Genomic DNA, 19,677 nt, shown 5'->3' on the forward strand with positions numbered 1-19,677 from the left:
AGTGTTCCTAATGGCTGCCTGGATGGTGCATCTGCAACTACGTTCTGTTTGCCCGCTCGATAATGCACGTCATATTGGTATTGCTGAAGTTCGAGGGCCCATCTCGCCACTCTACCGTATGGGCTGTCAAGCGTATTTAGCCATTTTAGCGCGAGATGATCGGTGATTACATCGAATCGGTACCCTTCCAGGTAGCAGCGTAGTTTTCGAATGGCCCAAATGACCGCCAGGCACTCCTTGTCGGTAGCGGAGTAGTTTTCTTCCGCCTGGTTCAGCCGTCGGCTTACATATGCTATGACTCGTTCTTTGCCTTCGATTTCTTGGGTGAGAACTGCGCCAACTCCTAGATTGCTCGCATCTGTTTGCAGCGAGAACTTGACGTTGAAATCGGGCCACGCAAGGACGGGGGCGGTCGTGAGAAGTGTCTTCAGTAGGTCAAAAGCAGCCTGTTGTGCTTCGGACCATACCCATGGTTGGTCCTTCTTGAGTAAGCTAGACATCGGTTGGACGACCGTCGCGAAGTTTGGTACAAATCTTCGGTACCAGGACGCCATCCCGATGCATTGACGAAGCTCTTTTAGGTTGGTGGGCGGCCGGAGTTCTTTGACGGCGGCAATTTTGTCGGGGTCGGTGTGGATTCCCTCATTGCTGATCATATGGCCGAGATACTTGATTTGGGTTTGAAAGAACGCGCATTTTTCCGCATTTATCCTTAAGTTCGCTTTCCGGAATCGGGAAAAAACCACTTTCAAGTTGCGTAGATGTTCGTTGAAATCTCGTCCCACGATGACAATGTCATCTAGGTACGCGAATGCATATGGCTCCATGTCTGTACCAATCACAGTGTCCAGAGCCCGCTGAAATGTCGCCGGTGCCGAGTGCAGTCCAAAGGGCATCACCTTCCATTGGTAGAGGCCGCGGCCCGGTACGGTGAAAGCTGTTGCTTCTCTACTTCCGTCGGCCATGGGGATCTGCCAGTATCCGTTTTTCAGGTCGAGGGTGGTGATGAACCGCGCGTTTTGTAACCGTTCTAAAATATAGTTGATCCTCGGCAGCGGGTATGCGTCGGGGATGGAATGCGTGTTGAGTTGCCGGTAGTCCACGCATATGCGCCATTTCCCATTCTTTTTACGGACGAGTACAATTGGGGCGCTGTGGGGGCTCCAGGAGGGCTCGATGAGGCCTTCCGAAATAAATTGGTCCACTTGTTCATCAATTATTCGCATCATTGCCGGATTCTTAGGATAGTACCGCTGTTTTATGGGCCGGTTATCCCTCATGACAATAGTGTGCTTGGCGATGTCCGACGTCCCGTGGAGGCCATCAAATTTTGGTAGCTCCTCATCTAGAAATGCTTGGATCTGCGGGGCTAAGTCTGGCGACCACGGCTCCGGGACTGGTTCAGGCTCATGTTCGGTTGGGTAGGCGGCTTCGGAGTTAAGTGGTTGGCGGGGGTCTTCGGGTAAGAGGGTTGTATCGAAGGCGCTGGGCGGTTCGATCCTCCGTTTGTAGTCGCTTATGTGGGCGACGATGGGTGTGGTGTCGACCATGCGTATGATGTTTTGGTACGCCGGGTGTAGTGCTCGTGTTATACTACAGCCAGACTGGTACGTGAACAGGTGAGTCGCGATGACGCCTCTGGTATCACAACAACGACTTGTGTGGGCGACGAAGATCTCGGACATGGCTCTAGGCATGGCTCGGTGCATGACGCTAAGAATCATGTCGGTACGCGAAAGGTACTCCATTGTGTGGGCGAGGATCGGTGTGGCGTCGGCCGTGGGTACGACAGGGCTGCGGTCGGTGTATCGTGGGGTCATCGTACTGATTTCCGGTCCCGCGTTGAGGGGCTCTGTGGATATCAGTTCAATTATGGGCCCCGACCAGGGTGGGGTCAGCGTGGCTGTTTCCCTTGTTGCTGGGCTGTTGATCTGTTGCTGCCGTTGTCGGTGTCGATGTTGTTGTCTTGGTTCAGGGCTGATTGTCGTCTCTGAGGGTGTTTCTATGTTCACTTTCTCCTGGGAGGAGATGGTACTTACATGCTCTGTTGCTGGACTTGGACCTGGGCTTCCTGTTTCGAGCGACGGGTTCCAGTGCGTTAGTGCTTGTCTCGTGGGTGAGATTCTCGTAGTTTCTTTGGGGTATGTGTCCCCTGTGGTTGGCCTAGGACGCGGTTGCTCCGTAGTGACCGTGGGACTCTTTTTCCCGGTTGCTTGATTGTTGTTTCGTGTTGTTGGCTTCGGCTTCATGTTCGTGGGCCGGCGCTTTGCCTCTGCTGGGGCTGGGCTGGGTGTCGTGTTCTTCGGGGCGATCTGGGTGGTTTTGTTCATTGGGGTAGGTCGTGGTCGTGTGTTCGCTGAGGTTTGTATGGGTGTCATGTTGGCGTTGCTGGGTGCCGAAATCGTTGGGATAGGTTGGCGTATGACGGCCGCCGTTGGCTTCGGTTTCTGGTGTCGGAGTTCGTTGCCTTGTACTCTGTTGGTCAGAACGGTGTGGATATGTGGTATGTGGCACTGATCTCGTAATTGTAGAAGTGTGGTACCGCACTGGATCGTTGTTTCAATGGCGCCTAGGAAGTCCATGCCGACAATGACTTGTCCCAACATGTTTGGCAGGACCAGGAGCGGGATTTGAACCTCTCGTTGATCCAGCTTGATGTGCGCCAGTAGAACTTGTGAGATCTCTCTGACCGAGCCATCGGCCAGGCGTATGCGGACGCATGCATCTTGCAGGTTGGTGTTGTTGTCTAGTTGTCGGGCGAGGTTTGCGCTGATAAAGCTTCTGGATGCCCCGGTGTCGATTGTGGCTTCCGTTGCGTATCCGGCCGTTGCTTACCTGTAGAGAGTTATTTAGTCGCGGGTTGGAGGAGGCGTTGTTCCCGGCTGATCTCGTGTCAGTTGGGGACGCATGTCGTTTCCCGACGTATTCTGGCGGCAGCAATCGACGGTCCGTGTGCCGCGTTTGCCACATTCCCAGCAGAATAGGATCGAGAGACTATGGCAGTCGTATGCCGCATGCCCGGCTTCACCACACCGGCGACAGGCGGTGCGTGGGTTGGCGATGGGGATCGTGATCATGCGATGTGCTATATCGGGATTCGTCGTACTGTTTGGTTGAGCCGGCGGTCTCCCTGGTGTGTCTGTCGATTCCCAATGTGGTCTCCGAAATGGCGTCCGCTGCGAGTCACTGTTCCTTTTCTCTGTAGCTGGCCTTGGGTATCTTGGCGTGTTCCGCGGGGGTGCGAAAGTGGTCGGAATGGTCCGCCCTTGGATGCTCTCGAACTCTGTGACCAACAGTGTGAGCTGTGCTAAGTTTTGTAGTTCGTGTCGGCGCACGTACATCTGATATGCTGGCAGCGCGTTGTCGTAGATCCTGTTCACTTCCTTGGCAGCGTTGTACCTGGCGTGGTGCATGAGTAGACGTATCTCGATGAGGAAATCTTTGAACAGTTCCCCCGCCACTTGCTTGCGGGCTCGGATGCAGGAGTGCGGTATTCGGTGGCTGCGGGGACTCGTAATCCGGTCTTAGGATCCATTTGGCGAGTGTCGGATGGTCCAGGAGTAGTGGGCAGTGGTGACTTGGAGCGAGAGCGTGAGGCTGGTACGGCATAGTGCGGCAAATTTCTTTCGGCGTTCATCGACCGTTCCTTCGCTGCCGAATCTGAATTCTTCGGCGAGGACTTCTAGTTCGTCCCGACGGAGTTTGTGGATCCAGCCGGTGCTGACCCCTGGATTGGAAAAGTGTCCCGCAGGGTATGCCTCCTCTGGTTGTTCATCGTCGTGATGTTCCATGTTGATTTCTGTTGATTTTTGGACACTGAGTCACTGTTGAACGGCACTTTTAGGATCGGCACTGCGTATACTTTCGCGTTTGTTTTCGCGTAATTATGTAAGTGCGCGTGTTATTGATTTCCTTTTCCTTTTTCCTTTTCCTTTCCTTTTTGATGGCAGTGGGTCTTTAATAGACGAAGTCCCTGATTTCGGTTTTCTTGAAGTTTCCACAAAAAAAATCCTTTAAGGTCCCTGCTCGGGCGCCACTTGTAATGTCCTATCTCAGGCTGAGGTATGCATCAGTCTGTTCAGGGTCCTGAATTACAAGTTATTTATAATTCACGAGGACTTTATCGGGAAAACCAGGAACTTTGCCAGCAATTGAAATAGAAATCACAACACTTTTTGGTTCTTTTAATTTTAATGGATTTCATTATTCTTCCGTATTATTATTCTACCCGGTTATGTTATGTTTAATTGTTCTACGACGCGTATGGGGGTTTGACTGTCCTCTTCGATGGCTGGTGGACTGCCTCCGACGATGGCTGGTGGACTGCCCTCGACGATGGCTGGTGGACTGCCTTTTTATTGATCGGCCGGCCTTCCATGAATGTCTTATAGATATCTTATTTCTACTCCAGAATGTGGGAAGGGTTCTTACATAAATATCTATGGCCGAATTATAGTCTGCGCGTGCAAACGGGCTGATCGGTAACAGAAGGTTACCTAATCATTAGCCCTGCAGTCAGTGTCCAATATTCCCGGTAAGGAAAGTCGGAGACTGCTGACTGGCTTGCGCATGTGGGGGGTTTTGCCCGGTAATCGAGGGTTACCTAAGCAATCGCCTCCCAACAAGTGTCCAATGTCCCCGGTAAGGTGATCGATGTGCACCGGTACCGTGGGAAAGGAATGTAACTTAGGGAAATTTGAGGTTTTACTTGGTGTTTATTTATACGGTTATACATGTAGAGATATTTTCAACTTAAAGACAGGTGTTCCTGTGTATATTTAATTAACAATTATAAGCGAGTTGGCATCTCTCAAACTATCGAGGCAATGCGTGAGAGATACCAATAGTAAGTATCGTACCAGGAGTATCGATAAAGAGGGAGATCGTGGCGACACTTCTAAGAAATAAGCGAGCGAGCGAGATTGAATAAAAAGTATTTAAAAGCATTCGAAAGTGTGTTATCAATTCGTAAATCAAGTAACGATTGGTTACAATTAAGTCATCCTACATTTTGACCATTCTTATTACGAGGAAAGTAACAAATAAATTCTATCGAACTACCGATCGGTATGAAACAGTAGTATTTACATCTGTGAGTTTGGTCAAACGGCTGTAGCTAGTCCATGGATTTTTAAACCAGTACTCGAGAAGTTTAGGGCATATTAGATTTTTGGTAAAAGTGGATGTGTGTAACGCTGAGAAGGAAACGTTTCCGACCCCATAAAGTATACATTCTTGATCAGCATCAATAGCCGAGTCGATATAGCCATGTCTGTCTGTCCGCCCGTCCGTCTCGATGAGCGCATATATCTCAGAGACTATAAGAGATAGAGCAACAAAATAGAACCGACTTTTTCGGATAGATTGGGAGATTTAAATTTTTTTTAAGAATTATGCTTTTTTTTCTATTGCAGAACTTTTTTATTATATAATTTTTGAAACCTGGTATTTTTTTTGTTAAACCTTTTTTCAGAGGCAGCGCTTCTTTTTATACCCGTACTCAAAAAGAGTTAAGGGGTATATTAGATTTGTGGTAAAAGTGGTGGACCCCATAAAGTCGATATAGCCATGTCTGTCTGTCTGTCTGTCCGTCTGTCTGTCTGTCTCGATGAGCGCCTAGATCTCAGAGACTATAAGAGCTAGGGCAACCAAATTTGGTTTCCAGACTCATGTGATATCCCACTGCTACAAGTGTATTTCAAAATTTCGCCCCGCCCCCTTCCGCCCACACAAATGACGAAAATCTGTGGCAGTCACAAACGCAGTATCGTAAAGAATGCCCATTTCTATCAGATTGCCGAATCTGAATCAGATCGGATCATAATTATAGCCAGAACTGTATTGTACTGTATTGGTACTGGTACTGTTTGGTCTTCGGTGAACGAGTCTAATAACCTTGTGCCCATGTCACGACATGACTTTATCGACGGCTTGCTAGATCTATCCCTGTCTCAAGTCAACCATGTGAAAAATTCCATGGGTCGATTGCTTGATCTGTGCTTTGTCTCGGATCCGACCATAGCGTTGTTAGCCCGAGCCCTTCCGCTCACTATACCTGAAGACTCCTACCATCCTACATTCGAAGTGTTGGTCGATATTGACCCTACTGTATTGGATCGAATGGGTAGGCTATCTGAACGTGTCCGCTGCTTTCGTAAGGCCGAGTTTACGAAGCTTAATAACCTCATTAGTTATTTTGATTGGTCCGCTCTGTATTTGTGCACTGACGTTATGAAAGGCACAAACATTTTTTACAATGTACTTGACACATTTTATGATTCTTGTGTCCCACTTTCTTGTCCGGTTAGATCTGGAAAGCCTCCTTGGTTTACCAAAGAGTTATCCAGTCTAAAAATCTTAAAATGAGTTTCTAAAAAATTTCGAGAAGTTGGTTCTCCCTCTTCTCTTTCTCACTATGTAATAGCTCGGTCAAATTTCTCCGTTCTTAACGGTCAATGCTATAAAAACTACCTGTCTCGATGCAGGATATGATTTTCACAGACCCTAAACAGTTTTACAGCTTCGTAAATAGTAAGCGTAGAACGCCCGCACATCCATCCTCGTTATCTTTTCTCAATATGTCAGCAAACAATGATCAGGCAATTGCCGATCTTTTTGCCAAATTTTTCCAAACAACCTATTCTCAAAAAATTTTGTCAATCTGAAAAGCTAATTTATGCAGGTTCAAATTGGACCCCAATACTTTGTGATATCAAATTTATTTCCTCTGTCCTTATATTTTTGTGTATAGGTGCATTTAAAGTAGTTTTCATTCAAATCTATGAAGAGACGGCGGATCTAAAACTGGCTGACCAAACCTCCAAAAATCACATTTTACCGCTTGAAACGTTGCTGCCCCAACGTTTTGGGCCCTTTCATAATTTTTAATCAAAATCTAAAGTTTAAATATAAACAAAAAACATAACGTTGACAAGAAAATTGTACCACCTTTCACAGAAAATTTGATTCGTGATGATAGAATAGATATTGATGCAGATATAGAGAATCAAAGTTTAAATTTTCTAACATTTTTACAACTTTCTGCAACTTTAGCCTTTTAAAAAAAATTTTTTCGTAGGGTGTGGTTTTATTTTCAGAGATTAACTTTTAAGCGGCATAAATTTCTTACAAAATAAGCTACTAATAAATAAAATTGTTCAAGGAATGCCAACAGTACGATGTTTTTAGTAAATATACCCCATATATCACAAAGAAATGTTTGTTTACTTGGTATACTCTGCCTCGTGCAATCTTCGGGTCTGGCGGAGGAGAACGAGATAGAAGGTAATGATGCAAATGACAGATGTAGCGAAGAAGTGGAAACAGATAAAATATTTAAATCTGACTGGCTATGTACCGTGTATAAAGGTAGAGGCGCGACTTTAAACACGGCACATACCGTTCCCTCTCGTTATATCTTAGATATCAGAAAAGTTAAAAATACATAATCTAAACACAAACTCATTTAATAAATCAAGATGACAGCCGCAACGAAAAGTTTTGCGAGATAAATGTATATGAACGTTTGTTTAATATTTTTTTCATTGGTGTGCACTAAGTTTTTAATTTTGAAAAAGCCGCAACGAAAAGTTTTGCGAGATAAATGTATATGAACGTTTGTTTAATATTTTTTTCATTGGTGTGCACTAAGTTTTTAATTTTGAAAAATACTTATTTAAAACTTCTAGCTGTACTAGTCTGGATTTCTCATTGCCTTTAAAGACTAAACGCCCAATCCCTTAGCATGTACCGTGCGCATGTGGTACTGCGTGGACTTACCGTGTAAGAACACAATGTCGTGAGGTATTCCATGAATACAGTGATCTCGCTTCTAGGGATATTGAAGATAGCCGGTTACCTACAAATAAGAATTAAATAATAATTTATTAATTACAAAAGGTTTTAAATAAAGTAAATGTTCGATATACGATATAAGATCCTAAAATCGGGATTTATCAAGAAACTATTATTATTTGCAGAAACTATTTGGGGGAAACTTGGAAACGACAGACGGTCTTAAACCGCAATAAGTAGGTCAGGCAGAGAATGTGCCCATGCGGCACCACAGCGGGCCTACAAATAGGCCAAAGTTTGCTGGGGACAGGCCCCTTATTCCCAGCTACCGCCTTTACCGAATCTACCCTATTAAGCGGTCGGACATGGAATGGAATTTCAAAGTTTCATTCCTTCCCATAGAAAATGTAAACATAATTAACCGCTTGTGATGGTGTGAGAACAGAAAGACAGATGTAGTGGAAAAGTGGACACATAAAATATTATAAAATTACAATCAAATATATCATCATCAGGTGGAAAGATCATAAGAAAAATGCAAAAAAAAGAATGAACGTGTAAGGCGCTACTTTGGACACGACTCTCTTTTACACCCCCGTACTCAATCAGTATATAACTTTGTGGGCTTATGATTAATGTTTATTTTTAAAAAATTTTACATATTACATTTTTATACCCGTACTCAAAAAAGAGTTAAGGGGTATATTAGATTTGTGGTAAAAGTGGATGTGTGCAACGCAGAGAAGGAAACTTTTCCGACCCCATAAATGATATATATTCTTGATCAGCATCAATAGCCGAGTCGATAGAGGTATGTCTGTCTGTCCGTCTTTCCGTCTTGTTTGACGCCTGGATCTCAGAGACTATAAAAGCTAGAGGAACCAATTTTGTTTCCAGACTCACGTGATATCACACTGCTACAAGTGTATCTAAAAATTTCGCCCCGCCCCCTTCCGATCCTACAAAGGACGAAAATCTGTGGCAGACACAATTTAAAAGATACGCTAAAATTAAAAACGCAGTATCGTAGAGAATGATCATATCTACCAGATTGCCGAATCTGAATAAGATCGGATCATAATTATAGCCAGAATGAAGAAATTTTCATTTTCAGTTGCTTCCCCTGCCCCCTCCAGCCGACAACAACGCAACTCATTTTCCTTCTCGCTCGCACACTCTGCCGCGCTCAGTGCGCGAGCAACCCCTAGCGGAGGAGATGTAGAATCTTAATGGTACATGTACAACCTACATGTTAGATGTATAATATACATTGTATATGTATATGTAGATAACATATGCAGCAAAAAAATGTTAAATGTAAAATTTTATTTTTTTATTTTTAAAATTCTAAAAAATCATAAGCCCAAAAATGTATATACTGACTGAGTACGGGTATAAGTGGAGTCGCGTCCCCAGAAGCGACTCACACGTTCCTTCTCGTTTTTTTGTGTATAGGTGCATTAAATCGGCGTCGTTGAAGGTATTATCAAAGACTATACCAAGATGTTTCAATGCCTCGGCCCGCTTCGAGTGGAGCGACAGAATACAGCAACTAAATATGAAGTGTGACGACGAGAATAGGCGGGCCTTAAATAATGAATAAAAAGTAAAATGGACACTGAGAAACATAAAAGATAACACCAGTCAACACGATATTTATACTCTTATAGATTTCGGGGTTTAAAAATGTTTAACGAATTATGGTTTTTTTTTATATTCTAGTTTTTTTTTAAATAATTTTTTTATTGTTTTTTTTTCAGAAATCCGACCCAGACACTTTGTATCTGCAGCTTAACGCCTGGAAGATATTAAGCTTTCAAATTCAAATCGAACAATGTTTTTGCGGTATTTTGTCCTAAAAAATATTTGTTCGGTCTCCCAGCCGAGCATTATTTAGTATGTTTAGTCAGTGGTGCAGCTTTAAAGTAATTCCTGTTATTTGTTCGTTATTTTCACTGCTCACTGTACCTAATTGTAATCGACATGTATCTACACCCGCCCCCTCACTGTAATAGCCGTTTCAACCGTTTTTTCGTCTCGCGCCTTTCTCCTTTCTATCATTCTCATTCTGTCGCTCTTTCGTTCTATCGATCATTTTAGCTCTCTCGTTCTCTCGAACACTCTCTCGCTCTCTATTTCGTAGCATCGCGTAGGGCACGGGCAAATCGGTTCGTCTGCCCTAACATGCCTTCGCAATGGTCATGATCTGGTCTAGCACTTGCATGCCTTTGCAATCTCTCGCACTTTTCTTTCGTCGCATATATAAACACGAATCGCGGTTTATATATGCATCTAGCTTTCGTCTTTCTTTCGTCTTCGCTTTCGCTCTCTTCATCTATCTTTCTCTCGCTTGCATTAGGGCACGGGCAATACGTTCCGCCTGCCCTTAGCGGAGTCTTGACGTAGCACTCGCACTTGACACATCGTCGCCTAATCGACCAGGCATATTATCAATAAACAAACATATATGTACATTAATCTGTTCGTGACGTTTTCTTGTAACTAAAGGTGATACATTTGGTATCCTCCTCTAAACAATATTTTTTGTATATTTTTTCATGTTTTAGGTTTGGTTAACGAATTTTAGCTCCACCGTCTCTCCATAGATTTAAATTAACAATACCTTAAACGACTCCTTATTAATGCGTCTATCTTAAACTAAAAATGCATGCCAAGAACTATTTTTTTTTCGACTTCTCCCGAGTTTTTAAAGTCAGCCGAAAAGAGGTGGCAAATGTCAAAAATATTTTATGAACGCTTTGAATAAAATAAATGTACACATCGAATAGAAAATTTGCAAGAGCTTTAGCGAATCTAAATTTCAAGATAATTTTAGTTTCGGAGATATGAGCACTCAAAGCAGAAAATTTTTTTAGTGTAAAAAGTGTATTGAACCCTTTTTTACGTTATAATTTATCAAGTTGGTACCACTGTGCGCATCTGCTCAGCTGTTTTGAGCTCGCTCGCATCGTTACGTACGAACAGAAGTCTGTCTGCATAGCCGACACCGCGTGCTCCACTGTCCGTGGGGCGTACTAGTAAACCACGCCATAGAACAGCTTTTTGGTCGCTCATGCAGCATCTTGGTATTATAGTCTTTGGTATTATTCAATAAAAACTATGGAGAGACGGTGGAGCTAAAATTGATTGACCAAACCTCCGAAAATCACATTTTATAGCTTGAAACGTTTTGGGTTATTTCATAATTTTTACTAAAAATCTGAAGTTTAAATATGAACAAAAACGAGAAGGAACGGTTGAGTCGCTTCTGGGGACTCGACTCTACCTATACCCGTATCTCAGGCTGAGGTATGCATCAGTCTGTCAAGGGTCCGCTACAAGAAAATTTGTAGATCACAGGTGACTTCAGGTGCCGGGCGGGCTTGAAATGCAGTAGGCAAGGGAGAAATGATGACGCGAGAGTTTGGTTTGGTTTTGGTTGTTCTTGGTTTATTCAGTACTTTTCATTCACTTAGTTATTTACGTTGTTGCCCTTGCTTTTGGCTGTGTGGTGCGCTGGTGGACTGCGTTGTGTGGTGTTTTGCGTTTGTGACTGCCTAGTGCAGTGTCTTGTGTTCTTGGCCTCTTGTGTTCGGTCTGATGTACTGCCTAGTGCAGAGTCTTGGGTGTGTGACTGAGGGACTGCCTAGTGCAGTGTCTTGTGTTCGGGCTGATGGACTGCCTGCTCTTTCGGCCGATCTTGGCCCTTTTATGTAGCAGGCGCTCGCACCTGGGACCCGGAAATATTTGCTTATTGCTAACTTTTGATTATTGGGTGACAATAATTGTGGGGCGTGGTAAGTAGGTCGAAGCTGGGTGCTTCGTTGACAATTGCTTAGTGGGTCGGTGTGTTTTGATGAGAGTGTTTAGCTGAGGCTGCATCGCAGCCTACCTCCGCATCACGAAGGTGATATCTGAATTTGGGTCGATGTTTCGAGGTCGAGTGGTTGCGAAATATCGCCAAGAAGTGGGTGACCGAGAATTTCGTGCTGTTTTTTTCGCTGATTGCGAAATAATGCAGAATGGGTAGAGTTGTTGATCGAGAGTTCTTAATTTTAGTAATTGCGTGCGTTGCTTAAGACTATTTTATTTTCTGGATGTGCTGACGCACCGCTATTTGTGGAGAACCGTGGTTCGTTGGCTCTGTGTATATCAGTTTGATTATTGTTGCCGACTAGCGTGCTTGCTGTAGGAAGCGGGGGAAGCAACTGAAGATTATTTTCTTCATTCTGGCTATAATTATGATCCGATCTTATTCAGATTCGGCAATCTGGTAGATATGATCATTCTCTACGATACTGTGTTTTCAGTTTTATCGTATCTGTAAAATTTTGCCTGCCACAGATTTTCGTCTTTTGTGGGGGCGGAAGGGGGCGGGGCGAAATATAATCTTGTAGCAGTATGATATCACAGCAGTCTGGATACAAAATTTGGTTGCTCTATCTCTTATAGTCACTGAGATCTAGGCGCTCATCAAGACGGACAGACAGACATGGCTATATCGACTCGGCTATTGATGCTGATCAAGAATAAATATAATTTATTGGGTCGGAAACGTTTCCTTCTCCTCGTTACACACATCCACTTTTACCACAAATACAATATATGGGTATAAACACAACATTAACACGAAAATTGTACCATCTTTCACAGGATTTTTGATTTGTGGTGATAGAATCGATATGCATGAAGATATAGCGAATCAAAGTTTAAATTTTTTAACATTTTTACAGTTTCTGCAACTTTAGCCATTTAAAAGAAAAAATTTTCGTAGAGTATGGTTTTATTTTCAGACATGAACTTTTTAGCGGCCTCTATTCTTAACAAAATAATCTACTAATAAATAAAATTGTTCAAAGAATGCCAACAGTACGAGGTTTTTAGTAAATGTGCCCTACATTATATATCACATAGTAATGTTTGTTTACTTGAAACTAGAAACTTTATTCCCTTGTTCGTTCCACTTTGTAAATCAAATTATTCCCTTGCACGAACCATTTAGGGTCCTATGCTCGGACCTATATTCCCTCTACCATATAATATCCACCACTAGTTCCCTTCCTCTTCTTAAAACACTAATACTAACATACCTTTCCCGTAATTAGTACTATTTCTCAGCTATCTTTGCATGTTTAGCTCTAATTTTCCTCGAATTTTATTCTAACACCTATATTTCCTGTACGCTCGCGATCGGTTCGCTTACACGCTTCGCGCGTCATGCTTCAGCGCCCATCGGTCGGGAGGAGGGGCTGCGTTTCTACCTGAGTTCCGCGCGTAACAGGCTTCGGCTTGGTGTCGCATGGGCCAATTGATGGTGCTGTCATTGCATATCAACGTCCAGACATCGCAAGAGATAATAATAATAAAAATAGTACTAGAACACATGGCTAATAAAAAAAATTAATAATAATAATAATTTTGCTTATTTGAATAGGTTTTCACATAAAAGTTAAAGTTAGGCACTAGGCTGGGCCAAACATTTTTTTTTTCGAAATTTAAACGGGACACCCCCTAGTTTTGTTACCTTGCATTTAATAGTTATTTACATGTTTTTATTTTAATTTTTTAGAGGTTGCTACCGAATTTTAATCAGTTATTGGCAGTAGAAAACCTGCTCAACTTTTTACAGTCGTTAGGTTCTTCAAGTAATATTTGAATATTACAGCTAAAAAAAGAGAATCGAATTTTATTTTTCCGCATGCATTCTATATGATGTCTCGGAAGTCCTCGGAAGATCTTTTCCCCAAAGGTATTAGTGCCCTATGGATTAATCAATATTAAATAACCTTAACTTTCCACCAGCGCAGCATATGCTGGGGGTTTCCGATTGAAACTTAATTGCATTGCAATGCTGGCATACGACAGACAATGAACCGATATCAACGCAGCGAAGATGTTGGCAGGCTATTGCGCAATTGTATTCGAAATTTGAGGTGGTAATTGTGCAGCGCGAACCTGTGCAAAATGGGAACGTCTCCATTCATTTACTTCGGAACGTTAGATTAATAGAGACATTCCGATTACGCGTACGTCGTCCAAGGTTTGATCTTCTAATAGCAGGCATATTATAACTCAATTGATGAATAATTTATCGAGTTTAGAACTCATCTTCAACTATGACAATTGCCTCTTCGCCTACTTTCTTAAAAGAAACAAATACAATATCACCTTTTTCGCGTTCGAAGGTTGGTTTTCCAAAATTTTCTTTCGTGAAAACAGTCTCTTCGCAAATACGAACTGAACAAAATTTGAGCCAATTCGGCTCGGCCGTTCTAAAAATCTTATTGATTTGTATACATAATAATAATATAATATAATAATAATATAATAATAATATAATAATAATATAATATAATATAATAATAATATAAACATATTTTGTACATGTATATGAAATTTTAGTGTTAATTTCCAAAGTTATTCAATGATATTATCTAGCAATCTATCACCTTTTTGGTTTTTTTTGCTATAAGTCCGCGGAGGCTTCTGACGAACGTTACTAGCGTGACGTTACCAAATTCCGCGATAATAAAAGCCTAAAAATATACTGTTGGCCCAGATTGGACAAATGTTCTGGTAACACTACTCGACACGTGTTTTCCTCAAGGAACAAAGGCTACGACTTTTAAATCACACGCACCTTTCCACTGGTGTTCTTACTACACTAAGGCACAGAGTTATATATCTATGGCTATAATTAGGTAGACGCGACAAGATCTAATTTGTGTGGAACTGAACTTGTGAGGATATAAAGGAAACATTTGACCTGAACAGGTATACACCTCAGATAACGAAAAAACTAACTGTCAACAACATTTCATACCAAAGGAATGCGATCAGGTACCGAATGTACAACCCTTTTTCGTTTGCTTTGTTCCCAATTGACAGTTGGGCAGCCTTTGAAAAGGTATTTTTTGTTCATTTTTTTCATTTTTTAGGTTTGGTTAACGAATTTTAGCTCCAAAGTTTCTCAATAAATTTTAAAGAACAATACCTGAATCGACTCCCGAGTTTTTAAAGTCAAAATTTCGTTAAAAATACCACACAAAAATCATAATTTTTGCATTTCAATGCTTTATATTTCCCAGACTGTTTTAATTATCTTTTCAAAATAGCAAAGTTATTGACAACCAGACGAAAGCTATTAGAGTTATGTGAAAAAAGAAGCGGTACCTCTGAAAAAAGCTTTACAAAAAAATACTAGAATTCAAAAATTTTTCAAAAAAAGTTCTGCCATGTAAAAACCCATAATTCTTTACAAAATTGTAAAATTTCTTGTGTTTAGTAGTATATAGTGTTTCCTTTATGTTGTTCAACCAGTTTCAACCGTCCGGGCATCGAGTTTACCAAGTTTTGGAGGACAGTTATATCAATGTTTCCCATTCCTAGACAATGGATTTAAATCCGGACTTAATGCAGGCCACTTCATTAAACGTACATTTTTTGACTCCAGAAACGTCATCGTATACCGTGCAAAATGTATAGTAGAGCCCTGCATGAACGAGCAACCGAATCGATTCGCAGGGATTCGGTATTCGCTTCGTCCGATTCCATTGAATCACCGATTCGGCTTTCTCATAACTTCGAAGCGTACGCCCAAAACGGACCGAACGAATCATGTCTCGTACAGTTCGGTTTTTTCTCTCTTTTACTCTCCACTCGATTTTCTGGTAGAGAGAACGAGAACGCAATTCACAAATTTGCTGATTTTTTGCTTTGCCCTCGGCCTTAAAATATTTATTTGTTTTACATAAATACTGTACATGTGCACGCATACAAAGGAAGTTTTCTTCGTAGTATGTTTTGAATCAGTTCAGAGCCATGCGAACGAAGCTTGCTGATATTGATTCGCAGTGCTCGGATTCGGTTTTTTAGTGATTCGGGTGATTCGAATCTGACTGAAGGCATGATTCGTAATGATCGAACGCATTGAAGGGGCATGAGTATACTGTGATTTTATGAATCATGTGGATTCGTGCAGGGCTCTAATGTATAGGAGCGTGTTCCTGTTGAAATATTAAATCCTCGCCATGGAACTCCTCTGCAAATGATATAAGTTTGCATTCCAGGAGATCCGTATATATCTGCGCATTTATCCGACCTGGTACAAAGCACATTCGAGACTTGCCAAGAGAGCTAAAGGCGGTCCAGACAATGAGTGAGCCACTATGTTTGCGCCTGTGGCAAGTCTGGCGGGAATGCCAGGGAATTAAACTTTTTCTCATTGCTGAAAATAACGTTTTTAAATTCGCAGTCCCAAAACCACCCGCTGTCGAGTTATTGGCAGCTTTAACTGGATTTAACCTACCTTAGGAACAGCCCCTTTACGGTTGTTTTGAGCATATTTTTGCGGACACTTTAAAAAGTTTGTTCGGCTAAGCGCCGGCCCATGGCAGCACAAAGAGTAGTTGATCGTCTCTTAATCTAATGTCTCTCTTTATAACCGTTTGTTTGCTTGTACTTATGCTCTTGCTGGTGCTTTGCTCTTTCTCGGCGTTAGTCAGCCGCTCATCAGAAAAAGCAGATCACACTTCAAATTCGATCATCACCGCAGTAAAACGTTTGGCTGTCTGGCACAGTGACCTGCCTGTCACAGAGTTCTAAAATAAACCTAACATAACCATATCAACTTCAACAGTCTTGAACCGGCCCCCACGTCTTCAATCGACCCATCGTTAACTCTCGTTATTAAATTCGCCCACCTTTCGCTAGTTTTGGATAATACATATATATTAACTGAAGTAAAATAAATTGTAAATATATTAACTGAACAATCATCGTCTCTTAAATAATCTTGCAAAAAAACGCTACTGAAGAAGCTCAGTAGCTCAACAAAGTTTGTTACTGTATTTCGATGACGCTTTATTGTTTTAGCAATAACACCGACTTTGACCCCACAATCAGCCATCGTCTTGATTTTAACCTTCTCTTCATTCGATAGTTCGTTTCCGCGGGGCATTTTAAATGAACAGTAATTTAAATTGAATTAAAATCTAAACTGAGCACAACGATTACACAGTAAATACGTTTTTACTAAATTAGACAAACGAGTTCATAAGTTTTTTTCGCGAGATCAGTTGCGTATCCCACTCAAAATGTAAATGAGTAACTTTGCAGAAATATCAACTTTCGTTGAAATTCTCATTTTGCATTCTTCTTAATGCTAACGGTACTAGAGATTAAAAGCTGATAAGAAATAAATGCATAAAAAAACATCACAAAGCATAATAGATAAAACATGCATACTCGAAAAGTAAATGCCGCTGTTAAAATAACGGTAGCATAGAAAAAACGAGAAGGAACGTGCGAGTCGCTTCAGGGACGCGACTCTACTTATACCCGTACTCAGTCAGTATATACATTTTTGATTTTGATTTGATTTTTTATACCCGTACTCAAAAAAGAGTTAAGGGGTATATTAGATTTGTGGTAAAAGTGGATGCGTGTAACGCAGAGAAGGAAAATTTTCCGACCCCATAAAGTATATATATTCTTGATCAGCATCAATAGCCGAGTCGATATAGCCATGTCTGTCTGTCCGTCTGTCCGTCCGTCCGTCCGTCCGTCTTGTTGAGCGCCTGGATCTCAGAGACTTTAAGAGTTAGGGTAACCAAATTTAGTTTCCAGACTCATGTGATATCACACTGCTACAAGTGTATTTCAAAATTTCGCCCCGCCTCCTTCCGCCCGCCACAAAGGACGAAAATCTGTGGCAGGCACAATTTTAAAGATACGATAAAACTAAAAACGCAGTATCGTAGAGAATGCCCATATCTACCAGATTGCCGAATCTGAATCAGATCGGATCATAATTATAGCCAGAATGAAGAAATTTTCTGTTGCTTCCCCTGCCCCCTCCAGCCGACAACAACGCAACTCATTTTCCTTCTCGCTCGCACACTCTGCCGCGCTCAGTGCGCGAGCAACCCCTAGCGGAGGAGATGTAGAATCTAATTGGAACATGTACAATCTACATGTTAGATGTAGAATATACATTGTATATGTAGATGTAGATATCATATGTAGCAAAAAAATTTAATATGTAAAATTTTTTTTTTTCTAAAATTCTTAAAAATCATAAGCTCAAAAATGTATATACTGACTGAGTACGGGTATAAGTAGAGTCGCGTCCTCAGAAGCGACTCACACGTTCCTTCTCGTTAGAATTTTAGAACTAAAAAAAATTTTTTTTTTCTACATCTGTTAACTAAATTTACATCTAAAATGTATATTATACATCTAACATGTAGATTACATATGTACCATTTAGATTATACAATTCCTCCGCTAGTGGGCGCTCGCGTACATAGCTAGGCAGAGATTGCGAGCGAGAAAGAGAATGAGTAGCGGGTATCTTCCTGGAGAAGGTGGGGGAAGCAACTGAAAATTAATTTCTTCATTCTGGCTATAATTATGATCCGATCTTATTCAAACTCGGCAATCTGGTAGATATGGTAATTCTTTACGATATTGCGTCCTTTGTGGGGGCGGAAGGGGTCGGTGTGAAATTTTTAAATACACTTTTAGCAGTGTGATATCACATGAGTCTGGAAACCAAAATTGGTTTCTGTAGCTTTTATAGTTCCTGAGATCTAGGCTCTCATCGAGACGGACGGACAGACGGACATGGACATATCGACTAGGCTATTGATGCTGATCAAGAATATATATACTTTATGGGGTCGGAACCGTTTCCTTCTCTGCGTTGCACACATCCACTTTTACCACAAATACAATATACCCCTTAACTCTTTTTTGAGTACGGGTATAAAAATCTTGCACAAATATCAATTTTACTGAGGTATATGTCAATAGGGTAAATTTACCTTTTAATAATTTAGAAATTAATATACCGAAAAAATTCTATGGAAATCGGTTTTTATTGGCTTTTCATGATTTTTGGCCTGGTGTACCTTTTGGCACACATTAAGCCATCAATGAGAAAAGTTGGATACCAACTATTATAATGCATAGCGGAGGGAGCATAGTGGTTTGTGGGTGTAGTTGGGCCTGTACGAATGATCTACATTCATGGAAAAATTGACAAGGGAATGTATAATGATAGTTAAAGTAACAAATTGCATCCATGTGACATTCATTTTGGGCATAATCCTAAGACAACCGTGTACCAGCTAAAATACCAAATACCGAAAAAAATTAATCTTTCTTTGATTACACTACTCGACAAAATCCAACTTTTTTTCCTCAAGGACTTTAAAATTTTTTATAGAATTATGGTTTTTTTTTCTATGACAACTTTTTTTTTAAGAATTTTTGAAATCTGGAATTTTTTTGTATAGCTTTTTTCAAAACTCTAGTATCTTACGTCTGGTTGTAAAGAACTTTGCTATTTTGAAAAGATAATTAAAACAGCTACACGGTAAGCCCTTCAAAAAAATTATCATCAAACCATTTCTAAGCCCTAAATCTTTAAGAAAAAGTTGGGTTTGTTCATTGAGGAGTACTCGTGTTGAGTAGTATTACAGCCTAGCACTCAGATCCAAAAACTGATTGCTAGCAAACAAATGTCATATATTCTTCTAGCGGCCAGTGGTGTGACCAGAGGTGTGCACTGCATTCCGTACGGTTACACTCAGACAGCTGCTTAGTTTTTTTTTAAGTTAATAAAATTCACTGCTTTGGCTGGGGTCGCTCTTCCGCAGGCATATCCTGGGCTCCCCAATATTTTATTGGCAAGGTAATGTGTCTGACTATCAGCAGCAGCAGATGGCGACGCCTGCCGTGCCAAACACCATAAAGTATATATATTCTTGATCAGCATCAATAGCCGAGTCGATAGTCTTTCCATATCTTTCCATAATCACTAGTGAAATGGAAAACCGCGCAGACCAAACTCGAACTAAGGCTGGGGTGGACACCTTT

At 41.5% G+C, this 19,677-nt stretch overlaps 1 protein-coding gene across 1 annotated transcript in view; it reads right to left on the bottom strand.

The window, feature by feature from the left end:
* Positions 1–19,677, bottom strand: part of LOC111078663 (nicalin) — a 73,660-nt gene that overhangs the window by 52,324 nt on the left and 1,659 nt on the right. Inside the window, exon 2 of the mRNA XM_022373499.2 lies at positions 7,780–7,858. Coding sequence (XP_022229191.1) covers positions 7,780–7,858 — 79 coding nt within the window. The remainder of the gene's footprint in view (positions 1–7,779; positions 7,859–19,677) is intronic.

The sequence above is a fragment of the Drosophila obscura genome, unplaced genomic scaffold, assembly GCF_018151105.1.
Source record: "Drosophila obscura isolate BZ-5 IFL unplaced genomic scaffold, ASM1815110v1 contig_9, whole genome shotgun sequence".
In the NCBI taxonomy this organism is placed as follows: Eukaryota; Metazoa; Arthropoda; class Insecta; order Diptera; family Drosophilidae; genus Drosophila; species Drosophila obscura.